The following is an 18,071-nucleotide window of genomic DNA, read 5'->3' as shown; positions in this document are numbered from 1 at the left end:
AGTGCAGAATTGAAGAGAGATTACTGAAAACATTTGCAAAGACTGACTATTTTTTACCATTTCGGTTTTCCTGACTTTTTTGGCATGGCTAATATGATGACCAGCGATTCACTTGAGCTGCTAACATGAGTTGCCCCTCTTCCACTATATAAGAACTGAGCAGCATAATTGCAAGTTATTGCACTTGCAAGTTCGACCATGTCTATCACGGGAGTATAGCTAGCTAGCCATACCTTCAAACAATGCACGTCTTCTCTAGAAGCTACAGCTAATCAGTGGAATTTTGCTTATCGAGAGGGTAAACTGTGAAGATAAACTTGACGTGCAAGAAAAACAAACTGACTACAATTTTGGATTTTGGAAATCAGCATGCCTATCTTAGTTTTAATCAGCATAACATCCGACTCAACAGATTTTGTTTTCAAATTGTTCACCAGTGTTACTTGATAGACCTTTATTTTGAAGTCAGCGGCATGTTTCCGTAATGCAAATGACAATTGTTCTTCCCGATGGTGCACACCAAATAAACAGCCAAGTTAAGAGGCACTCAAATTACTCAGACTCGTTTCACCCCAAACAGCCACTTACGTTGTACTCTAACTACCCTGTTTATTTCTATGGGATTTCTTTCTGCCATTAACTAAGAAATACTGGTCAAAAGCCAATGTTGCAGTATTTCCCTGTTATTTAACTGGCGCATTATTTTGACCATAAGGTGCACAACGGGTGGTACGCTGCACTTGTTCCGCGCACAAGAATGCACAGCAGCACACAAAGAAGTAAGCAATTACCAGTAAAACATCCTGATGGGAAAGATCTGTGCACAACGGTGTTCCATTTTGTTTGATAGCAGGATAAATAATTGTACAATGGACACTTAAAATATTTGCAGCTATCCCTGCTGTTGGAATGATAAGTGCATGTTTTACATATTTGTGCACGAGGCGCCACGGCCATGTTTAGTTGATTTAAAAAATGCTGTCAAAATACTTGGACAGGGCACTTATTTATGGACTTTTATAAACACAGTAACACACAAGCATGTAGAAAATTGGATTTAAGTTGCAATCACAGCTGGTGTTGTAAGAGAATAACATGGCAAAAATTCAACGAAGTATAATGTGGACATTTTTGTGTCATTCCCCTCCTTTTGCATTCAATTAAGGAATCGTTGAGCTAATTAATATAGATACTGCATATTTATTTATGCCTGCATGCTAGGTCATTAAATTTAATGATGTGTTTTAAAGTCATTTTAATATCCCCACATTTCATAATCATATTTTTTTTCTAACTTTAAAACTCCCTGGGGGTATCGCTGATAGGCTCAGATGTTTTCCTGACAGAAATTATGGATAATAGTGTAATTGTATAAATTATATACAATAAAATGGAGGATTCGGGGAAAGGTAAGAGAACGTGGCAATTTTTGTAGGAACAATACATTTAAAACTTCATTCCAATTGGGAATCTTTTGCTGAAACATACCAGAAGGAGCACTTCTTGTTATTTTATGCTAACTTTAGGGGAAAATTCTCAAGGCGCACGTTGAGAACTGCTGTTTAAACGAGAGCCTGGCTGAGGTTTAAAATGAACCAACAGTATTTTATTTTATTACAACTACAATGTTTTGGACCTGCTCTCAACTAAACTATTCAAATAGTGTCTAATTATTATTTATTGCATGGTAGCTCAGTTTAGCTAAGCAACTCCAGTGGCAAATAAAGAGTGATGGCTTTTGCTTTGAAGCCTCTCAAAAAGTCCCCATGTGAAATCACCTGCATTTGATTGAGCTTCTTGGAAAATGTTATTGGACGTATCAGGCGTAGTCAGCATCATGGGTCAGTTCCTTTGATTTGATTGCCCTGGTAAAAGACACAAGTGTACACTGCGGATTTCCACACACTCGGTTTCACAATTCCATATTCCAGTGACGCACTCGGGTCCATTGTACAGGTCAACTCTGTTTTTCAACCACTGAGGGTGAGGCATGGAATTTGCAGCGAAATACAATTTTGATGAAATTGGATTGTATGCAGCAAAAGCTGTTCCACATATGTGCATGTATCATAACTAACAAATACCAAATAAAGCAAGGAGCCGTAAATCTTGGTTGTTTTCTGTTTTCTAAAAAACTATGACAGGTTAGAGTTTTGAGGTTTTGAGAATTTGAAGAGGTCTGCATGTTTTGCTAAATATCACTCTGGCAGCCATCTTTATTACAAAAATAATAATCTGAATGCACATCATGTGCAATAAATGAGGCTCTATTATGTGAATATCAAGTTTGTCTGGAAGCCACCTGTTGTTAAAAAAAAAATCAGCCTTGATTTTCTGCTCACGGAATGAGGGTATGAGTATCCAACTAAAAATTGAAATTACCTGCCAATGCTGAGTTATGTTTTAGCTGAATTCTCATCATCAAATATAAACATGTAACATGGACAATAGGCCACCAGTTATCACAATTTATATTTCTTTATGTTTTTCCCTCATTGTGGATGTGGGCATTTACTTGCAGAACTGCAGAAAGAATAAGGCATTTTTATTTGTATTAATGCATGTATGCATAAGAGTAAAGTCAGACCTGTTTTATTACAGCAAAGAGGTTATGCCATTTTTAGACTAGAAGATCGTTGGGTTTATTTGTTCCTTTTTTTCTTTTTTTTTTACACTTTATCTTATTTCAAAAGATGGGCTACAAATAAGTGATGCATTTTCCATTATTCCTGTGTAATGCATCTCTGGGTCCCGAGCTCACCTGAGATGGATTGACGCAAAGTGGATGAGTGTGCTGTGGTCTGACGAGTCCACATTTCATGTTGCTTTTTGGAAATTGTGGTTGTCGTGTCCTCCGGGCCAAAAGTTAAAAAAGAACCGATCAACTTGCTATTAGTGCCAGTGTCTATGATATTATGGGGGGGAGTATCGCCCATATTATGATAACTTGCACATTAGTGAAGGCACCATTAATACTTAAAGCAGGGATGTGATTTTTCCGCTAATTCGCGGAATTCCGCTTTTTTTTATCTCCCCCCCCCCCAAAAAAAATTCCGTTTTTTTTTTTTTTTTTTTAGTAGTTCATTGTGTATGCACATGACTCCGACAGATAACATCTTCTGCTATAACAAAGACATTTGTGGTATGCTCTAATATGAGTTACTTTTCATTTCGTCATGATACAATTATTTGTTCATGAAATTTGAACTCTTCAACATTATTTATGTGTTAACTTAGTAATCACATTAGTTAGATATGATGATATTCTCAGTGATAGTTTTTAAAAGTAAAGGCAGTCCAATGTTTTTGAATGTGACTGATTTTGAGTTAACTAAAACTGCCATTTTATATGGGATAGTTCAATATACATTGAAAATTTATGCTGTTGTTTTGTCTATTTCTTTGTCATGTGAGTGCATTGAAAGTACTTAAAAACACGGAAAACCCATGAGCTCCCCTTGTCCCCCCACCAGGGCACTGCCCTGGACCTAGCTGGGTGCCAGCGGCCCCCAGACCCCCGGCTAAATTTTCAGATAATTTCACTTTGGTCAAATCACATCCCTGTTAAAGGTACATACAGGTTTTTGGAGCAACATACTGTATGCTGCCATCCAAGCAACGTGTTTTTCAGCAAGACAATGGCAAGCCTGAATATGTTACAATAGCGTGTCTTGGTAGAAGTAGTAAGATAATGTGCGTACTCGCTCAGGGCAAAGTAGTTTTCATTGGGAAGAACAGCTTGCCTGCTACATGTTTAGAGGCCCCAAACTGACATGAACAATTCATGCTGTCTCTGGTCTTCTGCAAAGCTCGTCCACTTGCCGTGCTTTGTTATAAAGAATTAAACCAATGTTCTTTTATATTCCCCCTTGTGTCTCCTTTTATATTAGAAGAGCGATTTTTTTAGCCTCATCCACACTACCGGTTTATGAATCAGCCATTTTAAAATGTTCTTTTTTTTTTTTTTGCTTTTATTGTGTAGCCAGTAGCCACTAATGTCTTCGCTGAGGCTTTGAACTCAAATGTTGCCACGGCAACTGTGCGAGAAAATGGAAAGCTAATTATTGATAGTGCCCCCAGTTTCAAGTTGAGCACACATATTTAGTAGATAAAAAGTCACCAGAGCGCAATGAAAAAAATTAGCTTGTTACATAAATTCAAGATATTTTGAGAAAAGACGCATCACAAAGCAATTATTTCTACTGCTAAAAAAGTTGGTCTGTAGTTTAGGTATGTGTTATTTAATATAACCGGCTTGAGCAAGTGAATATAAATGTAGTCATAGATTTGAATCTAAGCAGACTCAACAAAAATACAGTTATAAACAAAAAACAATGGCAATAGGTTGACATTAATACTCGTACAAGTATAAATTATACTCAAACTGGTGGATGGAGCTCACAGCGGGAAAAAAAAAGACACAAATAATAGAACGATGTCCTTGGAGTCTAAACTACACAAGCATAGAAATTGCTAGAAAACATAAATCACAGAAATACGCACATCTGCACTATGAAATGACAGTGAGTCATCTCTTTTTAGAAGGGTTGCAAAGCATTTTCATGTTGTTCATTTACATCAACAAATTACAATTTGACTATGTGCTTAAAAAAAATTATAATTAACTGAAACAATATTTTCTGTTTGCAAAACAAATTAAATGTCCTTAGCTTTCATCTTTGTCAATTAAATTCATGCATAAGCTTTTGGGGTTAGTGCTAAATGTATTTATTTCGGCTCAGCCGCTTTTACGGCAGCTTTATGGCCCCACGGCGCGAGGTTGTAACAGTCGGAATGTAGTTCACTTAGGGCCATGTTCTTTGTCCTTTTTTTATATTGTCCCGTCCAGATCTCTAACACACCCACCACACGTAAACCGCGACTACACATGGAAACACCAAAGAGGCATGATTTACGGGCAATTGATTCTGGCTTCAAACCATGGAAGCGTGGATTTTTCCTGAGACTTGTCTTATTTCAATCTGCGCACTAAATTAAAAAATAGCTTATAGAGTGGATGTGTAGTTGGCCAGTTGGGATGTGCGGACCGCTCTGACGCCAATACTGGGCTTTATATTAAATAAATGTTTAATAAAAAAAAGTGGGTGTGATCTACTGCACAGGGATCACCTGTCCTAAGGATCCTTCAAACTAATTATATGGATGTCTTCATGTCAGACTGTCCCTCTTCTGACACCATTTGTACTATTTGGGTTTGTTAGGTTGAAAAACATTGTAGCCCCACCCCAATCCTAGAATAGTGATTACCCAGCCGTGGCTCCCATCACACAGGAGTCACCTGTCCCAATGGGCCTTCCAGCTCTGTGGCTTCACTTTCTCAACTCAACTCCTCTTTATTTATAGAGCGCTTTAAACAACCACATCTGAAACAAAGTACTCAACATAAACACAATTGAACATAAAACACAAACATTAATAAACATTTTAGATGCCAAAAAGGCAGTAGCTTCATACGCAGTTGTAGGTGAAGCATCGTAAAGAAAGGAACGTGAGTTGGAGCTTCTCAAACGGGCTGCTGACTCTCAGCGCCCGGAAGTGACTCTCGGCTTTTCTGTCACGTTCTGTCTGACTAATGTTTTTTTTTTTTTTTTTCCTGTCAGTTGGTGCTGACTATTGTTCTCTTATGCCAGGCTCAAACTACGTGACTTTTTTGTCTTTCACGACAGTCACGCTGTCAGATTACCCGATAAATTCGCTCTGTGTCGTGGACCGGGCGTGTAGTCACGCTACAAGTCTGAACTCGACAAGACACCACCCGATCATCGCGTGTTGTTTTGCCAAAAGCACCGCCTCGGCACTGGTTGTCGGGGAGGCGTAACAAAAAAAGAAGCAGGACAGGGAGTGTTTGCATGAATGGAACGCGTGGGACAAGTGCGGCCGTACGTGCCGTGCCGACACACCGAGGAGCAATTGTAACCAACTCCTATTCATAAGTCCTACGGCCAGAACAGGAAGATGACAAATTATTACTTTGCCCTTGTTGTTTTCAATCTGTATCGCTTTGGTATTGTAGTCTGCCTTTGTTGGAGGTTTTTGTTTTTTCTTACAATAAGTTCCGGTGATTTTCTTGTAGTACTCCCAAGCTTTACTCCTTACTTATTAGTAGCTGTTCACTGCTCACACTGTCCACCACACCAGCATCTACCGAAATTCAATCTGCTTCTTCCTCTGGTCGTTGAATCGGTGCAGGCTGATGTCTGTGGATCTCACTCTGCTTCATCTATCCTTCCTTCTTTTCCTCAGTCACTCCTTTGGTCTCTTGAGGTCTCCCTAATTTGTTGGAATTTAGATGTTTCTGGGGTTGGTGAAAGATTCTGGTTGGTAACCCGATAGGTAGTAGGTGATGTCTAATCGGTGCTGGATTTCACTTTTCTTTGATCCTTCCTCGGGTCTCCTGACAACTTCACGACTCTAGCTGGATTCTGAAGTATTCGGTTTAGGTGAACGGCATGGGATTTTTAATAGGTTTTAGGTGAATGCACATACTCACGTACATACAAAAAAAAGAAAAAGAGAAAAAAGAGAGAGAGAATTGGTGATGACATGGCAAATCGGTAAGATTACCGAATGAACAATACTGAGCTCTCTCAGGAAAAAAAAAAAAGTAGCTGTTCACTTATCCTCCTACTACTATCCTCCTACTCCTACTGACTAGATGAGGCCTCGTGAAGCCTTGCAGCACATTGGCCAAATGTATTGATACTGTGTTATTACTGTGTTACTCTATTGCTCTTGACCTGTTGGATCTTATACATCATTGCATTGCAGGCAACTTATGTAGGCCTACGATATTTTTTTGAGGTATGTTTGTATTATTTCTGTCTTAATTTAAGTTGAAATATAGCTTAAATATACATTCTATAAATAATGTCAACATGTGTTATAATGTGAAAATCTGAATGAAAGTGACTGTGAACTGATATTGCGTATGTACTTGTTTTTGAGGCACATAGCTTAAAAACATTTTTTTTAAATATATATACATGTATACAGTATATATATATATATATATATATATATATATATATAAATGTTTTTGTAAAAGGTTTTTCTTGTGTTTTGGCAGACAGTGACGACTTTTTTTGTTTTCAGCAATTTCTCTAGCTTGGAAAACACTCTTTCACAGGTCATCGATAAGACTATATACTGTATGTTTTGATTAAATATTAAAGTAATTACATATTTCAACTACTTATCTAAACATTTTTTATGCAAACAGTTCTGTTTGGCAAAATATTTGGTGGCACATAATGGAGGCTTGATGTTAAAAAATGACAACACATATATATATATTGCGCTCTGCCTCAACCTTGAGTATAATATTCTTTTATAACTTTTGACAGTTCAGCTGAACAAACTGGACATTTAACCTTTAGAAAATCAGAAAATAAAATGAATACTTAAAAATTGATTTTAATTCTGAAGATCAAGCAGACACTAAGAGGAACAGGATGAAAAAATAAAATTAAAACAAATATCTTATTTTCTTCTTACGGTCTCCCTATGGAAGTGGCTTGGGGGGAAGAATTGTGACACAAGGTTTTACTTTTAAGAGCTGGACACTATTAATTACTATTTGTACTTTTAGTTTTCTCCTTTTTCCTACTAATTAGTAGTGCCCTTTTGTACTTTGTGAACATTCCTTATCTACTCATAAGAATAGGACTTTTTCTTCAAACTTTTTTGGGAATAAAAACATATTAATATCGTCCATGCTCTCTTAGTCTCCTTGGGGTTGTAGCATCATAGACAATTGATGTTCTCGACAAAAAAAAAAAAAACATCAAATGGTTTAGCATAATGCAAAATGAATAAAAGGATGGAAAGTATAAATGAAGTGAACTCTGATAGAGCTGTTGTATCAGGCTGCCGAGTCTTATACAAAGACTCAAAATTGGCTGCACCCGTGAAAGCTAATGATGTTAATGAGCTCAGAACTAATTGACTGGTAACCTGTCAAGGGTGCAGCCTCCCTTCCCTTCAGGCTCCATCCAACTTCGAAAGGATCAGGGATTTAAAAAAAAAAAAAAAAAAGGAATCATGCTTTCTTTCTTTTTTTTTTCCTGCCTCGCCATGATGCCCGTCACGATGCTTTGGGCATCTGACGTGCGCTTGCTCTTTCTCCTCGGTGCAGGGGGAAGCTCTAAACGCATTTCCTGGCGTTGAGTTAATCATGAGCAAATTAGAGGTGGAGATTCAACAACATTTCATTTCCAACCACAACATCTATACGAGTGCATGAGCGCGCTGCTCATCTGCTGCTATTTTATGATGAAAGGAAGGTCACCAAGAGTTTATTACAACACTTTATTGAATTGCTTCCCAAGACTTCCTCGCATAAACCACGGGTAACAGTAAGATAATAGCTATACTATATTGAGTTTACAGAGTATGTGCATGTGTATATGTGGCCTTTGTAGACATGCAGTAAGCGCCTTCACTTCACTTCTCTTTACAGCCAGGAAGTATGACAGCGGTGAATATCTTAACATCACTGGCATCACAAGGGACCAAGCTGGAGACTATGAATGCAGCGCTTTAAATGACATCGCCTCTCCTGACACCAAAACAGTAAAAGTCACAGTCAACTGTAAGTACACTCGTTCATTCTCTACATGCCTCACACTGGCTTTTAGACTTATAAAAGACGCAGACGCCAACCTTCACTGATAGCAGTGCCGTGTCCCTGATGATGCACCTCCAGAAACTACACCTTCCAAAAGTTGCAGAAGAAGTGGAATGCTTAGTGTTTCTTAATATTTAATGTGATAAGTCCCTTTTTGTCTGTGCATGTAGGTGATTAATTCACGCTAAGGGAAGGCCTGACTGTTCCAAGCGCTATTCCATTATGCAGTTAATGAGTCTTCCAAAAGTGTGAAGAGACAGTAATGAGGAGCCTTGACATTAATGAATGATACTGGACTTTAGCTGCTGTGGTCACAGAAAAAGCACAACTAAGAGGCGTGAGAGGGAATGATACCATTGTCTTTCTTTTTAATAGTGCTCCTACTTTTATTCTTATGGGCTTTTGCCCAAAAAGCCTGTGCACAGGAGTTTTCTGTTTTAAGTGCTAGCAAAATTTGAATATAGCCTCACTTCACTAATCCCCCCCTCGCACCCTCTGGTCTTTGACCAAAGCCATGCCCTTTACTAGCATGCGCATGCAGAATACGTGCGCTGTCTGTAACGTGCGCTTCAAACAAGCCTACCAAAGCCACGGATGCTACGTTGGTGTAGTGGTGCAATGGATCACCATAGTTCGGGCCACACATGATACGCGGATTGAGATCATTTTTTTAATTTGGTAACATACTTATAACGTAACAAAAAGGCTAACTTCAAATAGCTAACCAAATAATACATTGACAGCAATGAAATAGTCTTAGTAAGCTTTTATTTTTAAGTTAGCCCATGTGGTGGCGTTATGGCTAGCTTGACTTCTTATTCTGATATTTCGGCTTAGTCCACAGTTTTTATTGCCATTTAATAGTTGCTATTAACACAATGCCATCCCAAAATCATATAAAATCGCTAATTTAGGCCGCTATTAAATTGCTAGTTAATAACACCGTCATTGTATGATACAGAAGAAGTCTGTGGCGTCAGCTACCTGCTAGTAACGACAAGGAACAGCAAGTAGTCCAATGATTGTTGCTTGGCTTTCTTTACTTATTTTTCAGTGATGTGGACATAAGCTAGTTTGTAGTACACTCTGCATGTTTAAAGGAAGAGGATGTGTGTTAAATTGCACTTTGAGGTCTTTTTCATTCTTTTTTTTTTATATACATATAAAACAACAAGATAAATAATTTATTCTATAAAACACTTTTGCCCATTCAATAGTTAACTCTGTGACTGCCAAAAACGTTAAATAACGTTTAGTAAAATCCTATGGAGGAGTGCCAAAGACGTTAAAAGACGTTTGTTTCAAAACAGAGGTGAAAGTAACCATTTTCTATTGGTGATTACTGAAAAACGGAATAAGGTAGAAACAAACTTTTTTTTCTGATGAAAGATGAGGGTCCAATCTTTCATTTGGTAGTATGTGTGTTTCCATAGTCCAAACACTACATTTTCTGTGGACCTTGAAAGATCAGTCAAAATGCTTAAATCAGCTGGCCATGGCGACAACCCGTTTCTGAAAACGTCTGGCAGTGAAAGAGTTAAAAAAAAACTGTATAAGGCAGCATACCTCATTTTAGACATGGACCATGAGTATAAGACGGTATTCTTTGGAGTCTAATGTTTTATTTATTTATTATTTAATGGGCTTTTTGTCATTGTTGTTGTTGTTTTTTTGCTGATCCAAAAAACAAAATCTGATCAGTGACTCTAATCAGTGATCCGATCTTAACAATGATTTTTTTTTTTTAAATCCATTCCACCACTAGTTGATAAGCAAATCTTATTCGTAACTTAGTGTTACTATAATACGAAATATTATTGGTTTAAAGTTTGTTTGTTTTTTAGAACGTACAATAAAAGTCAAAAAGACGTGATCAACTTACCTATCGAGCAGAAATGTTGCTACAAGTAATTACACGTTGCTTCTGAATCCTCAGCAGCTCGACAGTTAAAAAAATTTATATATATATATATATATATATATATATATATATATATATATGACAAAACATGATTTGAAAATTGCAATCTTCTCTTTAAGGCAGTTAAAAAGCAAATGGTCAGGCCAAGTAGAAAAGAGGCTCCAGACCAGTTTGCAAGAGTTTTAACTTGAGTTTGGGGAAATGATGTCATCATTATATAGTTTTCATTATGGCCACAATATTGAGCCGTGCAATGTACAGTAGAGCCTATGTGTATATGTATATGTACGTTTGCCAGCTCATTGTTACGGACACGTTGGCTCTGGCTTCATTGTGACATTACGTCTCGTGGCCATTATTTCTGTGTAATGCCTGCCACTAATGAGCTGGGTCTGAATTGGATTTTATATCCATGCTATTTATACCTCTGCTGAGACACGGGTTCAAGGATAAAAAGCTGTTACAGTACCATTGTGCTATACTCCAAAAAAGATATTCAAGTAATGCTTGTCATCGTCTGAGGGCACATTTTCATGCGACAAGCATAAGACTTCTCCATTCAAAATGAGTGAACCGATGAGGAAGACGCTTCTGTCAGACAAAGTCACCACTGCTTGAGCACCAGAGTCATACGTTGAGTAGGAGTAAGCTGTCATTCGTCAAGTGTTAAGGCAGTGTTTCCTGCCCTGAGTTATCAGGCGCTGACAGATCGTCAGAGCGTTCCTGTCACTGAGCAATTGCTCATTCTTTTTTATTGATTTCTGACATTGTGGAAATTGTCCAGACCTTGTGGGTTTCTTCCTTTTGGTGATTTGTAAATTAGTGCATGGAGAATGATGCTGACGACTCTATATTTTTACGATTCATTCACACATTGTTTACAGCTTCATCAGAAAGTAATGCATTGTAATAAATTATATTTTATATCTTATGAGGTTACATGTGAAACTCACCCAATGGTTATGAAATTTCGGCAAAATATCACCCTTTTTTGTATGTTTAAGACATTGTTTCTCAACCTTTTATTAATAGGAGACACCCTTTTTACATTTGAAAAATCTCACAGCAGTCCACCAATTTTTTTTTACAGAAAACATGAACACTGAATAATGACAATCTCATCCAATTTGCTCTAATATACTTGCATGACACTATGACTTAGATTCTGTTGTATGAATGGCAACAGGTGGATAAATACACAGGTTTATTGTACTTTCTGTCATCTAAAGGAAGAGCATAAAATTGCTCTGCCTGTCACTGACTACGTTTACATGCAGGCAATAACCCTCATAAACCCGAATATTGGCAATATTTGGGTTTTGTAAGGCCATGTAAACAGGCGCAATAACCCAAATATACTCTTATTCCGTTTTTTAAAAACCCGAATAAGTAACCCTGGGTTACTCCTTTTCATAACCGGAATGCTTGCTCATATAAACGTGTTCGGAATATCTTGATCGATCGGGGCAATAGTTTTCGCTGTGCGCATGCTCGCTATTTTCTTCTTCGTCTTTTTTTCTTCTTCTTTGCTGATTTGATTCGCAAGGAATCTTGGTCTATGTAGTCACGACTTGTATGCGCAGCTTTGTCCTACTTGCTAAAGGAGCCTCCCTAGAATACGTTGATTTCGCCACTGCGTTTTCACATTATTTTGTGCCTATATGCACATACAGTAAATATATTATATAAGTCCGTGCTTCTGGCGTGTAACCCATAGGAAATACTCAAACCGCTAGCAGCAAAGAACCACACTTCTGGAGCGAGGAGGAAACCCGACTACTTTATTTAGCGTGGTGAGTGACATAAATAAGTCTCTTTTTTTTAGTTAAAAGCAGAAATGACGTTATTTACGTAATTACGTTGTCCGATCGGGTTAATCCAATCGAGCACAAATAAGCATGTAATTGGGAGTAGCTCTTTCTGCCACGCATGTAAAAGTGTTACCTCGATTGTTTCAGAAACCAAAATTGTGACCTTAACCCGAATATTGACTGCATGTAAACGTAGTCACTATATGTCACTGGCATAGATAGATGATCGATTCATTGAAATTGATCAAAAAAGAAAAACTACTGGTAATGATTTTTGGACAGATGAAGTGAAATTAAATAATAAGGCTATAGCAGTGATTCAAACCACCAACCTGAGAACTATGTGGCAAACGTGCTAACCACAATATCACTGTGCTGCTACCCCAAAACATGAATAGCAATGACAAATTTACACTAGTTTTTTATATATATATTCTCCAAGGGGAAACTGTCACACACATTGAAATTCCATGTAATACTTACCTTTCTGCATTATTTAGTGCAAAAATATTTTGACATGTTGATTAAAGGCATGAGATGATGTTTGCCAAACTATGGAACCTGAAACGCAGTCACTGTTGACATCGAGACTTTGTTGAATAAAACATTTTTTTTCTCTCACATGCTGGTGGGAGATCAGTGACACTACACAGTTTTCGTGATCTGATTCAAAATAAGAGGTTGCAATGTCTTTCTGCATACTGTAGTTGTAGTTTAAATTTTATGATCCCACTCCTTTTGACATTAATATTTATGATTCTGACATCCTGTTTGAGTAATGGTCAACATGAATCTGCCTCTACTTGCTTCAAACGCCCATTGAAGGTTATTTGATTTATTACAAACGAAGACCTGCATACACAACATCTGGCTTTACTAAACACATTTGTACTTTTCTGACTGACTTTTGATTATTTTATTTTATTTGTATCACAATTTTTTTTTTTAATGTTACACAGTTACATGAGACATGCACAGAAGTGAGGGACTGAAGCCTGATCACGGTTGATATGTCAGTCCAGATGGTAAACAATCTTCTCTGGCCTCCATCTCACCCTGGTCCAACTGTTGTTCTTCGAGGAAGCATTTGGACCATGTCCCAGTTTTTGTGACTCGTGGTAGGAAAGGGCAAGTGCATGAATAGATGTACGAGCAGCCGAGTCTGTCACTGCCTCTTCCTAAATCCGAAATGGCAAATCACAAGCCAGTAAAATGCCATTGGAAATATAAGTGAACACAAAAGTAATAAATGCTACAGGCATTGAAATGATAGAGGTGAATACATTTTCTGTAACAATGAATGACTTTGGGGCTTTTTCTAAAGTCTGTCTCTTTATCATTGGCCAACCAAAACACATAGTTAAGGAGTAAGTGTAAGTTTTGGTGGCTGTCTTGCCTCGAGTGTCTACGGTGTACAGTGAACATAAGGGTAAATGGCTGTTGTTTCTACATGTGCCCTGTGATTGGCTGGCAACCAGGCCAGTGTCAGCTAGCCTGACAAAAGCCTGCTGGGATAGGTTCCCCCTCACCTACGACCCTAATGAGTGTAATTTACGGTATGCAAAATGGTTATATGAGCGGATAGATTATATGGAAATGTTGACTTAAGGGCCAAAACAAGATGTTAAACCCTTTGGGTCAGATGACATTACTCACTTATTTTATGCAGTTTTGCCACAATATGTGACCATTATTATGAATAAAGACCACACATGGATGACAATTTATCATGTTGACAGCAGGAGGAACTCTTCTCAAAATTGGTTCATTCAAATTAAGTCATAAACATCAGTCAATCGTGATGTTTTGTCCCCCCAGCCCATCCCCACACCCGCCCATTTTAATGTTATTTCATGGGTTAACAGTCTAATTAAATATGTGGCTAAACAGTTTCTCTCCAGTTTCAAAACAATTCATTTTTAGAGGACATAACAGTGCAGTTAACCTCTGGGCTAATTACAGATTAAGACCACTAATTAAAATAACCAAGTAATGAAAACAAACGTAAGCCCCGGCATGGGGCTTTGGTAAAACCCACTAACAGTAAGCCTATCGTTTGGCTTTCTTTGATATGAAGCATTAGAAATTGAGATTGAGGCCTTCTTCATTGAGTCCACTGTTTAACCTCTGTTAGATTTTTTTTTAAAGTCTATCATGATCTAGCCACATTAATTAAATTACTAGCTTCCTTTGTTTCTTGTCTTTGTACATTCTGCTGATGAATTATTTTTTTTTAAATCAGATAAGCGTGAAAGGTGTCAGTCATTGCTGAAAATCCCTGTTAAGCATAATTTTTTTTCATTTAAGTTTTTCTACTTAAAAAATGTTATCTCTGACCTTCAATTTAAATGTACATAATTTATCGTCATTCAGACTCAAAGGCATGAATCTACAATAGGCGTCTCACGAAGCTAACACAAAACATGGTTTCCTTTCCATGTTATGCACAACTTTTTTTACCTTCCTTTGTGCTTTAGAAAGCACTCTAGAGTGAGAGTATTCTGTTCTCACTCTGTATTGAATGGCACTGAAGTTTGAAGAGCACCATGTTGCGAAATCTAATTTGACAGTTTGTACAAGCTTCCACCACAACTGCACGAAAGCGACCGACTGTCTTTTCCTCTAATTTATTTGTTGCGCTCCCTTTTGGATGCCTTCAGATGCAGCCACTTAAGGGTACTCCAGCTGTTGATGTCTCACAAAGCAACGGCAGCCTTGTTGATGTCATGTTAGCACAAGTTGCTTTTGTTCAAAGTTTCTTCATGCGCCAGTGATGGTGAAGACAAAAAAAGTCTGATGATGACAATCCAGCCATGAATTTCCTATACCTATCATCTTGTGAGCATATTCCAGATGACTGTGATTGAAAAGTGGACTCTACACTGGACTGGTTGCCAGTCAATCACTGCCACTACTGAGCAGGAACCAGACCCACGCCGCCTGCCTGCACACAAGTCAGGCCAGTGAACTCTGTGATTGATAATGAACATAGAAAAGGAAATGGATGGTAACATCTGAAGTGCTCTAAACTAGGGCAGGGAGTGGCCAACCAGCCAGAGGCTAAAGGCCACCTCATTCATATGGGCACAGATAAACTTCCCCCGTCCCATACCCTATCTCAATTTTGTATGTTTTGACAACCTCCATGTCATTGTAAATGGTAAACGGACTGCTTTTTAACGACACCATATGGTGCCCAAAGCGCGTCCACTGGGAGCAAATTGGGGTTCAATGTCTTGCTCAAGGACACTTCGGCATGGTCACCAGGGGTGACGATCGAACCCACGACCTCACAGATGGGAGACAACCACTCTATCACTGAGCCTGTGCCTTTTTAGCCCATGCAATGTCCCAAGCAAGTTTATACAAGTGGTTCATAAATTTGGGGGAACAACTGTGTCTAATTTTCTGCCAGTGAGCAACTTGGGTTCAGTTATTGGTTAATGTTGAGTGAACGGAAGTGCCGTTGAAGATTTGAAGCTTTTAAATTCTCTAATGATGTTTAAAATATAAGGCAGAATAGCTTGCCATTACGTTCAACAAAAACTGTATTAAAATGTCTTGTGTTCATCTTCATATTTTTGTGTGTTTTTTTTTTTTTACCCGCCCATTTTGAGAGTGGATTTGGTAAACCAATGACCAAACCACACAATATTATTTCTAAGGATAGACCGATCATTGGCCAGGCCAATATTGGGCATTTTGACAAATATCGTTATCTCCCTTTTTTTTTTTTTTTTTTTTTTAAATCTGACGGCTGATATAAGGTACATCTAAAACAATTTTAATCTCAGGGAGCTATTTATTTAAATTTACAGTTAACTTTGTAAGAGATGCTACTAACCCTGGGAACCTTCTGAACCATATGTTTTCATTCAACATTAAAACAAAGAAATGTAAAAGTTTTTTTCAGAAGATTTCAGGTATTTTTTAATTTAGGAATAAAAATATTTACTGTAGAAAGCTATATAGAGCTATGGTATTTACTTGCTTAAGGTTCCAATTAACTTTTTAAGATATACCAAAAACCTTGGGAGCGCCATGATGTTTAGTATGTTGTTTAGTAAGAATGTCAAATGTCTAAGATAAATAAATAAACTACATTTTGAAAAGTCTGCATTTTTTTTTCAATAAACATGCTTTAAGACAAGATTGGCATTTTTATTTAAAAAAAAAAATTGGAGCCAATATTGACAGAATGCAAATTTTCTTGTTGCAAACACTGCTGTACAGTTAGTAAACTTTTAAAATGGTGGTTTTAGAATGATTAAGTACATTTGGTTTACTCTCTATGGGGAAGTGTTTTATTGTAGGGTTGCTGTGTCCCAGACCATTCCAGGTTCCCTTCCAAGTTTGTTGGCCATCTGCACTCCTCCTTCCTCTTCAGTAACCCTGCAGCTGTGAATTCTGCTTACTTACACTATAGCTATGTTTATTTAAAAAAAAAAAAAAAAGATCGTTTTTCTGCTTACAATAAGTAACAAAGCACTGATTGTTACTTAATTACGATGATACATTTTAGATTGACTGAACTTCAAAGATCTCCAGCAGCAGCAGTGCAGATAAATTTGAATTGAAATGCAGATACCCACCTTAACTGTTTGGATTACAGACGCTCCCCACCTTACGAACGAGTTACGTTCCGGACGATCGTTCGTAAGGTGAATTTGTTCGTAAGTTGCTTCAGTGCTATATTTTGTATTATAATTTATGTTTAAAGCCTATATAAGTATATTGAAGGTTTATATAAGTATGTTTAAGGCTTGTACAAGTAACCTGCATTGGTTTGTACTGAAAAAACTTTTAATAAAATGGAGAGAATACGTACAGTACTGTACTGTACTACGTATGTTAGAGAGAGAGAGAGAGAGACACACACAGTATGTACATGTACGTAATAAGATAAATAAAATGAAGTTTAACTTACTTTTGGAAGATGTACTCGATGCTTAAGGAGATGATGGAGGAGGAGGAAGAGGAGGATTTTATATCATGAGAGATTCTTCGTCGTCGCTGGAATCGGCTTCAAAAGTTATTTCCTGCTTCATGGGGACCGGCGTTTCTTCCTCCTCCTCCTCGCCACGTTGCTCAGCCTCCAATGAGCTCTCACAGCGCCAATCGTCGGTATTAGCGGCGGAAAGAAGCGCTACGCGCAATACAAAGTCTAACTTACAGCATTTCTTTCCGAACATTTTTCGACATACTGTACGCGCAGAAATGTTCGTATGTACCGTTGTTCGTAACTCGAATGTTCGTAAGTAGGGGAGCGTCTGTATTAACATCACTCTGTTCATTGTTTGTTCCAAGCCGCATGTTGTCTGGGCCAATTTAGATGTAAGCTGTAGGAGGGGAGTGTCTTGGTAGGGATGTCCAAGACATTATTTCATTCATAGACATTATTTGTGTCTCTTAATGGCATAAAATTAAACAGCGCTTATTTGAGCCTAAGTCAATTTACACGGTACTAACATTATTCTTTGCCAATCATTATGCACTGTAAATTTGCTTAACACATGACATTTATAGTATATCTAATTTAATGTGTGTGCACTCTGTCCTTGCATTTGAATATGTATGTGCTTGAAAAGGTGGCGGAGCCCACATATTGATCACATTTAAATTTACTGTACGCTGATTACACTACCCAAGCAATAGGATATAATTTGATTTGAAGTGGGGGACGTTTCATTTG

General features: G+C 37.8%; 1 protein-coding gene across 2 annotated transcripts in view; it reads left to right on the top strand.

Moving 5' to 3' along the window:
- Positions 1 to 18,071, top strand: part of negr1 (neuronal growth regulator 1) — a 161,043-nt gene that overhangs the window by 80,413 nt on the left and 62,559 nt on the right. For both annotated transcript variants that reach the window (XM_077584275.1, XM_077584274.1), the window contains exon 4: positions 8,480 to 8,611. In XM_077584275.1, the coding sequence (XP_077440401.1) occupies positions 8,480 to 8,611 (132 nt within the window). The remainder of the gene's footprint in view (positions 1 to 8,479; positions 8,612 to 18,071) is intronic.

Source organism: Vanacampus margaritifer, chromosome 13 (assembly GCF_051991255.1).
Source record: "Vanacampus margaritifer isolate UIUO_Vmar chromosome 13, RoL_Vmar_1.0, whole genome shotgun sequence".
NCBI classification, from domain to species: Eukaryota; Metazoa; Chordata; class Actinopteri; order Syngnathiformes; family Syngnathidae; genus Vanacampus; species Vanacampus margaritifer.
Note: the sequence above shows the minus strand (reverse complement) of the source record. Positions and strands in the feature narration are given on the sequence as shown.